At 33.0% G+C, this 16,894-nt stretch overlaps 2 protein-coding genes across 2 annotated transcripts; one reads left to right on the top strand and one right to left on the bottom strand.

The window, feature by feature from the left end:
* The first annotated feature begins 594 nt into the window (after positions 1-594).
* On the top strand, positions 595-5,409 carry LOC100816561 (protein NRT1/ PTR FAMILY 6.2). The gene is made up of 6 exons (XM_006600689.3): positions 595-748; positions 865-967; positions 2,512-2,729; positions 3,078-3,622; positions 3,753-4,096; positions 4,634-5,409. Exons 1-6 carry the CDS (start codon positions 746-748, stop codon positions 5,176-5,178), a joined length of 1,758 nt encoding a protein of 585 aa, XP_006600752.1. The 5' UTR covers positions 595-745; the 3' UTR covers positions 5,179-5,409.
* A 9,301-nt stretch (positions 5,410-14,710) lies between these two features.
* LOC100815504 (triose-phosphate transporter family protein) lies at positions 14,711-16,331 on the bottom strand. The gene has a single exon (NM_001254082.3). It carries the CDS (start codon positions 16,133-16,135, stop codon positions 15,098-15,100), a length of 1,038 nt encoding a protein of 345 aa, NP_001241011.1. The 5' UTR covers positions 16,136-16,331; the 3' UTR covers positions 14,711-15,097.
* Positions 16,332-16,894: the final 563 nt, after the last annotated feature.

The raw sequence follows: 16,894 nt of genomic DNA, 5'->3' as shown, positions 1-16,894 counted from the left end.
TTTGTTTTGAAAAAATGATGTTTGGGTAAGATCTGTCTGTTTATAGTTAAAACCACAATGATTAATGTTAAGTTAATTAAACACATCAATTATAAGGTTTTCAATTCAAAACAAGAGTCTTTTAATTTGACACCTTGAGCGGCTAGCTGCATATATATTCTGTCCATTTCTACCTACAAAGAAGAACCAAAGGTAGAGAGATCCTTTTCAAGTGTGGGGTAGCAAAAGCACTTCAAGAGTTGGCCAAAGGTGGAGTGGCTCACAGCCTTCATAGCTCAAATCAATGTATTGTACCATAAAAGTAGAGACGAGATTGCAATATATGCCACTATGGTCTATGGTTGCATGTTCTAGATTCCTCATATTATTCCTCTTATTCTCTCCTGGTTAATCAACATTACCTTTATATTTACTTAATAATTAATATTCTTAATAAATATCAGATCACAAAATTAATAAGTTTGAGTCCAGCTAAAACTTTCCACAAAAATTGCCTCAAACCTAATCCTTACCTTTATGGAAAAAAAAAAAAAAACAAGCAGTGATCTGTCTCAAATGAATAGTGGCAGGACGTCGTCGCTTTTAGATTCTCATTGGTGTTTGTTGAGTCCACCTTGCCTATAAATGGGGAACCTCTCACCACAAACTTAAGTTGTGAGTTGAAGTTTAGAAGAACAAAGCTTCCCACCTAGCTAGGCCTTTCTATTGTAGCACTCAAGTTTCTTTCTTCGTGGAACTTAAGAAAATGGTTAGTACTAGTAGTGTTTGAGATCTGTTGCCGAATAGTTTTTTGGTCCATGGCAGCATGTAACTTAAAATGTTATATGTTCTCTTTTTTTAAAATATTTTGTCACTTTATTTCAGAAGGAAAAAATGAGTTGGACAGTTGCAGACGCCGTGGACTATAAAGGCTTCCCTGCAGACAGGTCCAAAACAGGTGGTTGGGTACCCGCAGCTCTTATTTTAGGTTTGTACCACTTCTCTACATCTCATGTTTATGCTATTGCTTTTGGAATATTTAATACATTAGATTTAGTGAGAAGATAACATTCAAATAATATATATATATATATATATAGTACTACACCAGACCTAAAATATGATAACTTCCTTCATCGCCTTCATGTGGGTAATGTTTTCATGGATAAAGAAGCTATGTCTTGGTTACAAGTTAAGGTAATTCACATATTGCAGGGTAAAAATGAGTGTTTCATCAAACGGTGATGCAGAAATAGATAGGTATTGGTGCATACAACGTATATGGAGTGATAAAGTGGTTTGATGGTTGGGAGAAGGGGTATAAGGATTGAAATCATGGTTCGAATCCAAGATTTGCCTATAAAAAAAGCCATAATTCAGAAGGCCATAAAAAAAATAGAGGAGTTTGCACTTTTAAAGACTAAGCGGATGTTTAAAAAGCTGTTAGTCCACCTCTGAACATATTTTGAATCCAAAAGATACCAAAGGATTCTTTCTGCAAATATTCAAGGTGCTGCAAACAGAAACTCAAACATGCACTAACTAATTAATGAAATTAATTTAAATGTACTGACTTTAAAAGATTTATCCAATCATACATTCTCATGTATGTAACTTTATTATATTTAGTATGATTTCCGAGTAGTTGATCCTGTGAAAAAATATAAATTAATTACATATAAAAATGAAACTTTAAACAACTAGTTTCGTATATAAAAAAAAAAAAAATAGTTTCGTTGCATAAATATTAAAACGGTATACAGTATCATATTTAATTATCTTTATATCTCAGTTTATCTTTCTGATATACACACGTTTCAAAAATACACCCCAAAGTTTAAGGGGATACTTTTGTTGTCCCATTTTAATATTCACAAAATATGTTTCTTAAATAGAGGCTAGTTGTGTCCAACACGGCTCCTCGTAGTAACAGTAGCTTGAGGCAGACAAGGCTCCTAAAAGTTTATGTGTTACCATAATAAACCGTTAACCTGCTGTAATATTCCATTTTATCTTATCTATAATATTTTTTGGGGCAATGATTGCATATGAGGAAGGAGACAAACCAAGTGGAATACTAACCAAAGCATGTACGTACATACTTCTGATTGAGGATAAATTCATATATGTCACCTTCTGTTTAGACTTGGAGGAGAGAAAAGCATAATATTGCATACAATCTTTGTGATGTTAATGAATATAACAATATTCCATTCGTCTACTCCTTTTCACCATACTTTATCATCTCACTTTCTAAAAGTTGAGCTTACTTTATCCATTCATTTTCGGCTTTTTTTCAATATATTAGGCAATTCACTTTTCACTTACAGCCTCTACTTACGAACAGAATTAATTCACTTTTTTTATTTTATATTATAACACATGCGCTAATCACCTGCTTCTCCAAAACCTTTTTTCAGTCCTTTTTTTTCTGGTGCACAAAATAATAAATATGAAGCCAGTATTAATTTTCACAGAATAAATAAGTTACATAAATTAATAGAAGGTAATTAACTCTAAAAATTGTTACAGGGATTGAAATCGTGGAGAGGCTCTCCACCATGGGGATTGCAGTGAACCTGGTAACATACATGATCTCAATCATGCATCTGCCAAGCTCAACTGCAGCCAACACTGTGACTGACTTTATGGGCACATCATTTCTCCTGTGTTTGCTGGGAGGTTTTCTAGCAGATTCCTTCCTTGGCAGATACAAGACAATTGGAATCTTTGCTTCAATACAAACACTGGTTAGTTACATCAATTACTAGTGACTACTTTTGTCATAAAAATTAAGTCAACCTTATTGGCATATTCAATTATATAAGAGTGAATTACAGGCACTCCTCCTGAGTTTTGTTTTTATTATTACACCTAGTACCTTTTTTTATTTTTTTACTTTACTTTGAGCCTGTGGGGATTGATGAAATTTTTTTACTCCTAAGAGGGGATCAAACCCCCAAAAATTAAGAGATTTTTTGTTTGGTTAAAAAACCGAAAAGTATCATGTGTAAATAAGAGCAAATGAGAGTCCGTGTAATTTACCCTTTGTTTAAAGTGGAAAGTTTTAACTATATATGCATGTATGGTGATTTCAGGGTACTGCTACATTAGCAATCTCAACAAAATTGCCAGGGCTACGTCCACCACCTTGCCATGCTAACAGTGACAGCTGCAAACAAGCCAACGGATTCCAAATGGGAATCTTGTACTTGTCACTGTACCTTATTGCACTAGGAACTGGTGGCCTCAAGTCCAGTGTTTCAGGATTTGGTTCTGACCAATTCGATGAGAAAGATGAGAAGGAGAAATCGCAAATGGCCTATTTTTTCAACAGGTTTTTCTTCTTCATCAGTTTTGGAACTCTGGCAGCTGTCACAGTACTTGTCTATCTGCAAGATGAAGTGAGTCGCAGCTTGGCGTATGGAATATGTTCTGTCTCTATGATCATAGCCATTATCGTGTTCTTATCAGGAACTAAAAGATACAGATACAAGAGGAGTTTGGGGAGCCCCATTGTCCACATTTTCCAAGTTATTGCTGCATCAATAAAGAAAAGAAAGATGCAACTCCCATACAATGTTGGTTCTTTGTATGAGGACACTCCCGAGGCTTCAAGAATAGAGCACACCGAACAGTTCCGGTAATTAAGCTTATTAAGTTATTATTATCTTTGTTCACCCTTGTGGGAGCTAGCAAGTTATTGTGCGGTTTCATAAAATTGTGACGTCTAAATAATTTCCTCACATACTCTTTTTATTTTAAGTATATAGTTTCTTGGAGAAAGCAGCCATTGTGGCAGAAGATGATTTTGAGACAAATTTATGTGGTTCTGGACCAAACCCATGGAAATTATGCTCACTAACAAGGGTAGAGGAGGTGAAAATGATGGTGAGACTTCTGCCAGTGTGGGCCACAACCATCATATTTTGGACCATTTACGCACAGTTGATCACCTTTTCAGTTGAGCAAGCCTCCACCATGGAAAGGAATATTGGGAGTTTCCAAATCCCTGCAGGCTCTGTCACAGTCTTTTTTGTGGCTGCAATACTAATCACTCTGGCTGTCTATGACCGACTCATCATGCCCCTTTGGAAAAAGTGGAACGGCAAACCAGGTAGATATATCCAAGACAGTACATGCATTATTAGATTTATTAGTTACCTCAAAAAGTACTAATCAGATCAAAGACCATGCCCTAATTAAGTAAACCTACTTTCTCATATTAATTATATAATTATTGACATTATACAATTTGAATTATTATGTCATAATTAATCATAATATTATTATATAAACTTAAATATGTTTGAAATCCTCAATATATATCCAATGCAGAAATTTAGAATAAAAATTTTAATGTATCAAAAATTTAAAATGATAATTTTTTTTATTAAAAACTTAAAATAAAAATCCACTATATATTAAATATTTAAAAATTATTTAAGCCTATTATATATCTATATAGCACTAGCAGAAAGCTGCATGTGAAGCCCATACATATATAACATGCGACGACTGATTGACCATTTTTGCATCATATATATTAACATATAGTCAACTAAATACCAAACTTTAATTAGATACAAATAGCATGCATGTTGATATCCCATGTCTCACAAAATTTAATGTTTTTTTTTTTCATGTGTTCCAGGTTTCACTGACCTACAAAGGATAGCAATTGGGCTTGTATTTTCCATTTTTGGAATGGCGGCTGCTTCTGTATGCGAGAGGAAACGGTTATCCGTTGCAAAAAGTGTTAGTGGCGGCAACCAAGCAACAACAACACTTCCTATAAGCGTTTTCCTTCTGATCCCACAGTTCTTCTTGGTGGGTTCTGGTGAAGCATTCATATACACAGGCCAACTTGATTTCTTCATAACACGGTCACCAAAAGGAATGAAAACCATGAGCACTGGTCTCTTTCTCACAACTTTGTCTCTCGGTTTCTTCTTCAGCAGTTTCCTTGTCTCGGTTGTTAAGAAAGTTACTGGGACAAGAGATGGGCAAGGGTGGCTAGCAGACAGCATAAACAAGGGCAGGCTCGATTTGTTCTATGCACTGCTTACCATACTTAGTTTCGTTAACTTTGCAGCATTTGCGGTATGTGCAGTTTGGTTCAAACCTAAGAAACCTAAACAACCAGCTGCTATGCAAATGGGGCCAGTTAATGGGTCCACAGCAGAGGAAAAGTGCTGAAGGCTGAATAGTTTTTAGGATTTGGGGATTATATATATAGTCTTTATACCCATTATTAATGCTATCATATGGTTTTGCTGCTTTGTAGATAGGCTGTTATGTGTATGTATCCGAAGAATGGATTGATTTTGTGTTTCTCTTCCTGATATTATAGAATAATGTTTGGGTTGGCATCTTTGTACGCATAATTAAGCGTGTAACATAGTTTCTGGTCTGTTACACTTTTCTCAATCATCAGGCTTTCTTTTTAATTTGTTAATATTTTCTTATTCTGATTTTTTTATTCTGTTAACATTTCATAATATAATTGATTGTCTTTTTGTTACTATATATAATTTAATTGATAAACTTGAGATGTAAATGTGTACAAAATGTCTCGTGAATGTGACATATAAAAATTGTCAGCCTTACATACAAACTTACAAAAAATTAAGTTAGTTTCATATTTTTTAATTTTTTTTTAACTTTTGGTATAAGATTGATAGAAAGGGAATGTGTTAAGACTTAATAAACACAAGAGGAGAGTTTATAATCCCATCCCCCATCCAAAAAAGAAAAATAGTTCATTAAGTAAAAGAATCTCAAAATTTAAGTATCACAACAGATTTATTATACTCAATGTGATGTGAGACTCTTAATAGAATGTAAATAGTTCACGACAGAGATCAAATATAATTTTAAATCTAAAAAAATTGAGGTGAAAACTTTTGAAACTAAAAGTAACAAAAAAATTAAGGTTTTAAAAAAAACAACTTATTAAGAAAGAAAAAAACACACTTTAGTCACTACAATACTAAATAGATTAATAATTAAAGTTACATAAATACTTTAAGAAAATAGCTGCTCTTTTCCTCTCTTTTTCCTGGAGACCTAACATAATAAATACTTTACCCGTCTAGGCATAGCAAGAGAAACATCTTTTAAACCTAGTTTACACTTTGCCTCCGCCTCTTTCGTTCTCAAAGCTTTGCATTAGAAATTAATTCTAGAATCAAAGTTCATCCCTTTTCTGTGTTATCATCCTAAATAATTTACCCGTCTTGTGTTTGGGGCAGTACCGAAAATAGCTTTTCCCAAAAACGTTGAATTACACTTTTAACTTTTATTCAAAGAAATATAATGTTTAATATTTGAGCATACTTCAAGTAAGATTGTTTCCTGCATAGGAAACTAAAATTAAATCATGGTCTTGTTTGAAAAAAATCTTTTCATGAATTTGAATTTATAAGAAAAAAAAAGGTAAAATGAATAAAGTTTCTTTCATAATTGAAATTAACTTTTTCATAAGTAAAAATAAAGTTTTATAGAATTTTTTAGAAAGTTTCTTTCATAATTTTTAGGAAATTTCTACAAATTAACTTATACATAAATTAGTTTTGACTTTTGAAATATTTATCCAAATAAGATTCAAATTTTTGTTTTCTATATTTTTTTTACGCAAAAAAGTTAATAATCAAATTAATTGAACAGAAAATTTGGTGGAGCACCTTACAAATAGTTTACTGATTTTGTAACTTTTCCCATTTATTTTTGAAAAGTTATATAGACATTCTTTCAATTTTATCCTTTTTTAATGATTACAACTTTCAAATACGAATGTGAGGTTCACAAATTTTCAGGATTTTTTTTTAAAAAAAAAAAAAGCAGCCACGTGACTCGTGCGTGTTCTTTTGTCTACATCATTTATTTCTTTGAAAACTTTAACGAAAAATGTCACGTCTAATTTAATTCTTTTTTTTTTCTACTGGAATTTGAACAAAAGTTGCAATTCTAACGAAGATATGTATATCAGTAGGTACCAGAAATAGCCGCCCAAGCTAAACTTACAAGCCACTACATTTTTTTTGTCGCCTTATAAATTATTATTTTTTATGCTGGTCGCCTTATAAATTCAAATATGAAGTTTGGCTTAGTATTGAAGAGTTTTTTAGAGTGAAAAATGATGCAAGCAAATTCAAAAAATCCTCATTTAAGAAAAGAAGGATGAAAAGAAGAATGCTATCAACCACAGTTTTACGGTATCAATTCAAAATATGCATACTCCAAGCTCAACCTATTACTTATTGATTGCTTTCAACAAGCCCACAGCCATTGAAGACTTTAAGTATTGAACCATTGGCATAGGGCAAAATGATCTTTGATTATTCTTTAAACATATTCCAAAGTCTGCTACATTTTTATCACTAAAAAATGTGGCATCTGCAGTATTACGTAATTTATGCTTTGTTTGAATAATAAAAAAAATTACACGAAAAAAGTGGGGTGGAAATAAATATAAGAAAAGAGAAAATGAATAGAATTTTAAATTATTTGGACCGAAAAAAGTAGAAGAGAAAGAAAAGTTAATATTTCTTATATAGACATATTTGCCTCTTATGATATACTTACATGGTCTAAAATATATCATTTTAATTTTTAATGGGTCTCACGTTATTATTTTTTTCACTTCTTCTTCCTCAAATCTCTTCATTTTGAGAGAGATTTGTGATCCCATCAAATTTTACTCTCTTCTCCCACTTCTCTCATTTCTCGAACAGTAGAAAATTTTATTCTCTCGCACTTCTTTCTCGTCTTATCCTTTCTTTCTAAAATTACCAAAAAGTGAACTACTTAATTTAATAAAAGCACCCAACTTCATAATAATTCACAAAAGTAATCGTTCAAGAATTTAAATTTATAATAAAGGGATTTATTTAATAACTTACTTCTTCCTTAGATCAACAAGATTATTATTATATTATTTTGATATTTTGAACGTGTAATGTAATGTTGAGTTAAATTGTTCTCTGCTTTTTTTTAAACAAAATTTGTTCTCTACTTATCTGCCTAATTAAATATTAGCTTTTCATAACTAGGATTTAACACGTATTTGTGATTATTTTTAGTGTTACATTTTTTCAAACATATATTTTTATAAATTAATTAATGCACGATCTCAGAAACTGACTTAATCTTTAATTTTAAAGTATTATTTCTTAGAAAATTGACATGTCATTCATGAATTCCCTTTTCATGGTTTTAAAATTTAAATTATTTTAAATAAGTTATTTTTTCTCCTATAAGTACTAAGTGCATCTACAACATGTTTGCTTACGTGGGTTACTTAAAAATAAGATCCTCCATTGCTTAACAAAAATTATTGTTGGCATTTTTTTGTGAAGTTTATTATATATGCATAATTGCTTATATTACTTAACTATTTTTTACTAATAAAAAGGACACTTTTCATGCCAAAAATCAACATAAAAATGAGAAAAAATTGAGTTAAAGGTTCATTTTAGTGACCTTAGTATTGAAATAATTTTTGTGTAGAGTTCTTAAATGAGTTAAATCTATGTGTCATTATAAGACTCATAAATTTAAGATAAATAATTTACTTGAGTAATTATGCATTGTAGATATTTTTATATATGAAAAAATTTATCTAAACATACCCAAACTACTCCATTGATGGATAATTATGCCCTTCAAGTAATGTTTAGAATTTAATTAGAAGGTATTAATAATGCCGAATATTTTTTAATCGTATTAAATGATTGATTGTTCTATATGATAAAATAATTAATTTTTATAACAACTATTCTACTAATTATATTTAAATATTTTAATTAATTGATAATATAAAAAAATTACATTTATAATATATAAAAATTAAACTCTAATTTTTCTATAACAACAATTTTAAAGTATTCGACTTCTCTAAGATAAGCATTTCACTTTAGAGGATAAATAAATATTCTTAGTAATTACTGAAAAAACAATTATCAGCATTCATGCAGATGCTTAACAAATTAGGCATGTATTAAAATATCAATAATTAATTTTTTTCATCAAGAATTAAGATTGCTTACTGTATTTTCACTAATTTTAGGAAAGACAACTCATTTCTTAAATAATAAAAAAACTTCTTTAATTGATTAGTTGTTTTTTTAAAAGAAAAAAAAAGTTGTTAGTTGGAAGTGTAGGATTTGCGTCCCTCCATGAACGTAAAGCGTCGTGATACTCAAACCACGAGTTTGTCCACTTTATTTGGCTGATTCAACTACCAGAATTTAGAGGAGATCCATATCCATAGATACAAAGTCACATGCTTCATCTTCATGTTACGTTTTTGCTGTCTTATCGCCACCTGAAACACCTCACTATAGCCATTCACATGGTCCAATTTTTCTTCTCCTCGTTTTAGGCGCTGCGTTATAAATCAGTGATTAATTGGCCTATATCTTATCTTGTTGGAAAAAAAAAATACTATTGCTTATATTAAGATCCCTATCTGGTATCTTTGTAAGAGCCAGATTCGGTATCTTCTTTTCTTTTCCGTCGTGTCAACAGTGGAAAGAATATGGAAACACTAATCGTAACAGCCACATTTGGCCCTGCAGGCTATGTCAACTCTAATCTAATTGAAGGAAAGGAGGAATGTTAATTAGAGTTCTATAAGAAAAATCTTAGGTCACATTCCTAATAATTTAAGTTGAACATTTAAAGCCTAAAATTTATATATAGGATTGGACATTTGCGGACTGTAAATAGATCAACATTGAAATGAATGGATTCACACCATTATTAATTATGGGGTATATTACTCCAAAATTGAATTGAAAAAGAGTATGCTGTATTATGAGCTAAAATTGGGGATTATTCACTACAAGTCTTTTACGAGTCTTAAGTCTTAACCGACATTTCCATTATTGGACGCACGTTGATTCTGAGCCATTGCTTTGGGAAGACCTCCTTTGTGGAATAATCTAAAAAGCATAAGTACATAACATTCCAAAAACATAAACTTACAATTGGATCCGATTTTAGTATCTATATTAAAGCGGTTTTTTCTTACTTTAAAACAGTAAATCACTTGTTTACGTTACATAGCGTTTTGCAGTCATCGGTCAGTTTATTTTACTATTGGTTAATTTTAATGAAAATTAATTGATTGCTTTGCAAGATTAGTTCATTTTTTTAAAAAAAATTGGTTTATTGACCAACCCAGTGACAATGAACGTACAATTTTGATTTCAACTGAGGAATCTTTATTCTTTATTAGCATGGATCAATCTTGTATTCTTTGTGACCAACCGATCAATTGTAAAATAAATTGACAAATTATTGTGGACAGTTAAATGTAATGAACATTTATGATTTAATCGAAGAGAACGTTAACTATAAAATATCCGAATCTTGTCAAATGTCAATATACGAATATACCATTAATTTACAAAAAGAACTAGCTCACTGCTCGTGTGTCCTTTTTCAATGGGATAAAAGTACTTCTCTACGAAGGATGATGATACACATGGTTTTAAAATCACAACACACCAACCAGTTTGCACTAGTATAATTAGTATTTAGAATCTGGTTTGGTGTTCAGTTTTTTAATTCCGTCAAAAAAAAGTAAAGAACTGATCGTATTTGTCTAAATCAATGAAAACTAGTAAAACAAATTGTGAAGTGAATTGTAGACAGAAGTAAGTATATATGTTTTTGAAATTTTAAGTTTCTATAATGGAATATTGTTGTCGATATCAATACTTCTATTTCTAATCTCATTTTAGCCAGTAAAGTGAAATTCTGCTATAGTACCATCTATGAAAATAGAGCATGTGAAGCATCTAATAGCATGTTTGAATTCCATAGAGCATGTGAAACTCTACAAATGTTTGCTTATTAATTTCATTCCTCGTACGGGTTAACGTCATACATATATATTATGCATGATTCATATTCTATGGATATACAGATGCTAGAGCATAGTGGAACGTAATCGATGATAAAGTGATAGTGCATTAATTTTTAAACCCTCTGGATCCGATCATATTTTAATCTCTAGAAATTAATCCCTACATACTTAGTATTTGATGTTAGGAGGTTGTGTAATCTCCAAATCGGATTGTATCTTGATCCCCTCCATCAAAATGGTCCTTGATCCAATTCAGTTAATGTTGAGTTATTTACATCCGATCACAATTACTTGGCACACGCACAATCATGTCTTGAGATTCTTGGGATATGATATAACATTTTGATTAGCATCTCATCACCCAACCAAGCCTTCTTTATGGTTTCTTAACCATGAATCCATGATGTTTTCAATCTTAACAGAATTTCAATAAGGGCATTGATTATACAGTCGTTTTATTATAGCATTCTTCTCTTGTGCATCGAGTTTTTTTTTCCCGGAGTAATAAACCACGCATTTACGCTAGGAAAAATAATGTAACAAAAAGTTTTAATTTTTTTTAGTTAAATTTAATTTCATAGTTAATATAATGAACTTTTTATATATATAGTTTGTTTATTTATTTTAACTCACTCTTTTCCTCATTCAGACAGGGAGGGAGAAGATTTTCCATATTTTCCTTATTTCTTCCTTATTTGTTTCACTTCCAATCCAAATAGAGCATAGAACATAGATGTATGACATAATTGAGTTCTAAGTAGTGTCACAATGACTACAACCTTTGCTTTATCTCACAATGATCAGAGAAAAATATTAAAAATGAAAACATGTTTTGATTGTTTTATGTACAACGAAATCATGGTGGTGTAACAAACAAATTCTGTTGTATGCTTGGCAGGATTAAACTAATTGTAATTGTCATGGTGGTGTGGCTCCTCTTTGTAGATTTCGTATCTTTAATTTGCAATGATCTGTTGTATAATTTTAGATCCGATCCCTTTGTTGTAATATCTAGAATACTTGCCACTAGCTAGATGCACTTATGGATACTCTAAAAGTGCTCTGCTTTTTTTTTTATTTTCGACCAAGCACAGTTTATTTTTATGGTGCTTTGGGTTAAGAATATGTAGGTTCTGTGTATTTGCTACTCTCGTTGTAATTTTTGCACAGCTTGTGCTATCAATGAAAGTCTCATTGATAGTTTAAAAAATATAGAATAAAATCATGTTTTGGTTTCAGATAACACAACGGAAATATGTTTTGATTTTTTTTATAACAACGAAAATATATTTTTCATTGTGTTGTTTGGAGCTGAAAAAAAAATATAAATAGTGGAAACATATTTTTGTTGCATGGGTACAACAACGGAAAGGAATCATGATTCCGCAAAAAGGACGTTTTTGGAAGAAAAAAAAAAATCTCCCCCATGATGTAGGGACCAATAACAACCTCCACCTTTTTCTTTTTTTTTCACTAGAATTTTATACAAAAAATTGGTCCAAGAAACATTTTCTTTAATAAAACCCAGTGCAAAATACACAAGAAAAGGCCGAAGCTCTAGCCCGAAAATGAGGAACAAAACTAACCCAAGGAAGAGTAGACATAGCTTTGAATTTGATCATCCAGTAATGACTAATTTCCCTACCGGAAAAGGTAGAAATGAGTTTCAGGAAAAGTAAATAAATCCATACTGAAACTAGTTTGGTTCGTTATTTTATGCTGCACGATTTCCCTTGGTACTACGAAACAAATCTGTAATTCCTGTTGGAATATCTCTATCTTTCAAAATGAAATTTATCTTCCGTATCTGATTCTCTCCTCTTACTAGATCAAGACAATTAGAATCCAACAAAGTTTCCCATCCCAAAGGCTTCCCGAATCGGAGGAGAGGCGAAAATGCGTGTTTCGAATTTGAACTGCTTCGGACGTGTGACCAACTAATAGCTAATGAATGACTGGTGAATGAAATGCTAATGAATGAATGGTGAATGAAATGCTTTGAAGTATTAGTTTGCTTCAAGCCGTTTGAGCTTTCATTTGAAAAAAGTGTCACATCAACAAATTCGTGGGTGATGCACTTTCCTTCTTTTTTTGACAAGCAGATGTGATGCACTTTCTTGTATGGCCCAAAAAGGGACAATTCCAGTTACATACGATTCTCCATGTTTGGATCAATGTTACATATGTTTGGTGAATCCAACAGATAAAAGTAAAACAAAAATAAAAGCAAAGATATTGATCATTTGATAAAATTAATTTTATCTCAAAAATACTTTGTTATCTGAAAACCAAACATAAGAGTTTGTGACAGAACTAAACCTGATTTGGAATACGGGAGAACCAATGCTCAAAGGATGATTTTTGGCCGATGCCCGAATCCAGAGTAGCAATAGTGCGAGTAAGAGAACGTGCAGGCACACAAATATAACATGTACACAAAGTAGATGTTTAATAACACTTCAATTTAAAGATAAAATGTCAAAAAAAAATATGTAAAGTTCATTTTTTAAAAGTTCTCCCAGAAAGGTTCAGTCGAAATAAATGCACTCAGATTGACACTGGATGTTTAATAACACTTAAATTCAAAGGTAAATAAAATTGTCGATTTATTAAAAGTTCTTCCAGAAAGTTTAGTTGAAATAAATGCAATTAGTTTTTGATTTATTGTTGAGCATACCTGTCGCCTTCATTTCTTACTCAAACCTAGGCAATCATATTGTTAACCATTAGACTAACCTCGTTGGATTGTCGCCTTCTATTTTAATACCTAAATCTCATTATTTGTAATTGAACGGTCTAATATTTGCCACTATGCCAACAAAGGATAAATAACCAATATTTTAGGGTAATTATGATTGATCGGTTCTTATGAGCGATTGAGAAACGCTGTATAAGCAGTTTAAATCACTTAGAAACTTGTGGCATGATCATCATTTACAGTATCTTTGTTTTCTATTCCACGATGATAATGAAAGTGACCAAGTTCCGGATAGAGATGCCCCTTGAAGCAAATTTCAGAACTAACATGTACTCTCACGAGAAACATATCAAGTTCCAAACGACAAAGAAAGAACTGACAGCAACCTCAACCAACCAAAAGTGGAACTAGAAATGCGTGAGGAAATGAGTGAGGTTGCTCGTGGATGGCTACTACTCACTATCGATTTGCACAGATAGCAAAATTCATACATAAAGCGTAAGTTTTAATCCCACACAAGTCCACTAAAAGTTCGAATGAGCAAAGTAAATCCAATAAAACAGTATTAAAAGCGTGATGAAGAAAACAAGGTAATACGAAACACGCAGATCAGGGGGTGTTCCAAGAATGTGACGATAGGAAACCGTAAACAGTGGATTTAGAATAAACGATTGGTGATCATGCAGAAAGTAGTTCCTAAACTTAAGCCGTGTAGCCAGGGGATGTACACACTAAAATCTCTCCACTATTAATAATGGATTTTGAACCCAGGAAAAAATGCAATTCAGGGGAGTAGAGTTAAAACAGAGAAGTTGTTCAATATTATAAACATACTGTTATGGCCCAAGTTATAATGTAAAGGTCCATAAGAAGTATTAAGAGGATTGTTATTAAATAATAGATAACATGAGTGAGATATGTTCTACAATTGAGTTCTGTTTAGTGCGTGAGTGCACTAAGGGAGAAGAATGAATTCATTTTTAGTTTTCTATTTTCCGTCTTAATTCTCTGTGCTCGAAAAGGGTTCACAACACATACCGGTTACACAGAAATCTTTCCTTTCTCCCAAAAATTAAATGTCAGTATCACATTTAGTACTATCCGAATCTGAATGATAAAGGCATAAAGCAAACATGATCTCAACATCCAAAAAGAATGAAGCGAAAGCGAGAACTATAACCGCAAACTTAGAAATAACAACCATCAACTTAGCTGTTCCACAATAAACTTGCAGGACATTAATAAATTATTAAAAATCATAATGCAATTTCATTAGCTACCCATAAACACGAATCAGTAATATAAGGAACAAAAGTCAATCTCAGCCTCCAATACATAACTAAATATGGGTATGAAAATTAAACTGTGAGAAGTAACATGTAACATCATAATAATAATATAATTATAACGATAATAACAATAACGACGACGATAATAATAATTACCTAATAGCAGAGTACATTACAGAACAAAACCAAAAACAAAACCTGCGTCATCCAACATTAATCGAAGAGAGTGACCAAATAATGAGATCAGCACTTGAATCAGTTCTGGTTGTCGTTCTTCCTTCCAGTCCCTTCTCCATCCTTCTGCTCCAACAACCTCCCAGCCTCTTCATCAGCCTGCAGAGCCTTCTTCTGCGCCTCCGAAGCCTTCAAAGCCTGCAACTTGCAATGATTATAATACGCAACCCCCAAAAACGCCAACCCGTAACCAATCAAGTTAATCGGGGTCACAGTGTCCTTTATCACAGACCAAGAGAACGCAATCAAAAGCCAATCCTTGACCACCCCAGCAACATTCATTGTCAAAGCCGAAGTCTTTCCCACCAGCAAGAAAACTGCGAGGTTCAACGCGAAAGCACAAGCCGAATTCGTGCCGAAAATCGCGAAATCCAAATGGAAGCTAGAGTTGTCCCTCAACGAAGGGTACTCCATGATAATCCAAGGCACGGACAAGAACACCAAGCAACAGGGAGCAATGTAGTAAAGCGAGGTGATAGGGTTCAGCGAAATCCCCTTCGAATTGAGCAAAATTTGAATCAGAACCAACCGTGTTGCCTCAAACGCAACCGCCATAAGCTGCAGGGTAACACCCCATGCATCGAATTTGGCTTCGCCGTAAGCCGCAACCGCTACACCGAGCGAGATGGAAACCATGTTCGCCATGGTCTCGTTCTTAAAGGCCTCTTTTTTGAAAATAACACCAATTGAATAAACCGCGACAGGCATAAGCGCCTTGAGCATCTGAATGAACGAAACAGAGAGGTATATATACGCGGAATTGGAAAACCAGAGGGAAAGTGAATAGAGTGCACCGATTGGAACAACGGATTTGAGGTAGAGATCACGCGACATCGAAACCGGTTCAACGAGCTTCAAGACGCGAACGAGAATGTACGCGAGGGAGGAGCAGAACGCCATGTGGATCATGGTGAGCGAGATCGGGTAGGGCCAGTTGTACATCTTGCGATCCAGAATGTACTTGTTGTACACGATGACCGTGAAGCTGAGGAAGATCCATATCGCGACGTAGGTGTAGGAGAGGACGATTTTCTTCACGACGCCGTCGGAGACCGCCATTGTTGTTACTTCGGAACACCCCCAACCCTAACCCTAACCCTAGCGGTGGTGTGTGTGTGTGATGCTATAGCTATTGCTTCGTTTCGGTTTATCAAGAGCGTGTAAGAGGGAGAGATCTGGCGGAATTTCAGGTGATTGGCATTCGATGCATTTGGATTGGATCTCCTTCAAATTTAAAAAAAAAAACCAGGTGATTAAAAAGGAAACTCGAATTTCAATTGAATCACTAATTTTGTGTTTATTTTATAGTATTAGTATTCGAGAGCTTCACTCTGAGTAGAGCTAATCGATGGGTTTAGTATTGTGCGATATAATGACGTGTCACTTTCTAACGGACTTGGGCTATTTGATGGGCTTTCCTTGTTTCTTTGATATCCAATAATACCAACTAAGTCCTTTCATTTAGGTGAGGGTTTGGTTGGGTAATTTCCATTATGGGGGGCTTACTTGCAAAAACAATGTGTTGGTATTTCTGTTTCACACTTTTGTGTTTTTTTCTTCTAATTAAGATGCCACTGAATTGGTTTATATAACACTATATTAAGGGTGGCACCAATTTTGGCATTTCAATTGGACCTATAGTTTTACGAGGAGTGTAAGGATTGCGGTTATCTAAAGTTCTAAACCGGTTCGTTGGTATTAATTGTAACGCCAAATAGTAAAACGTGGTTAGCAATTGGTGCAAGGGAACAAGGAAGAGAAGTGAACAGAATAAACAAGTGGCGTAGCACGTGATTGAGTTAAGTTTGAAATTTGGGG

This window comes from Glycine max, chromosome 17, assembly GCF_000004515.6.
Source record: "Glycine max cultivar Williams 82 chromosome 17, Glycine_max_v4.0, whole genome shotgun sequence".
Classification (NCBI taxonomy): domain Eukaryota; kingdom Viridiplantae; phylum Streptophyta; class Magnoliopsida; order Fabales; family Fabaceae; genus Glycine; species Glycine max.
The sequence above is the reverse complement of the archived record's forward strand: the minus strand, read 5'-3'. Positions and strand labels throughout refer to the sequence as shown.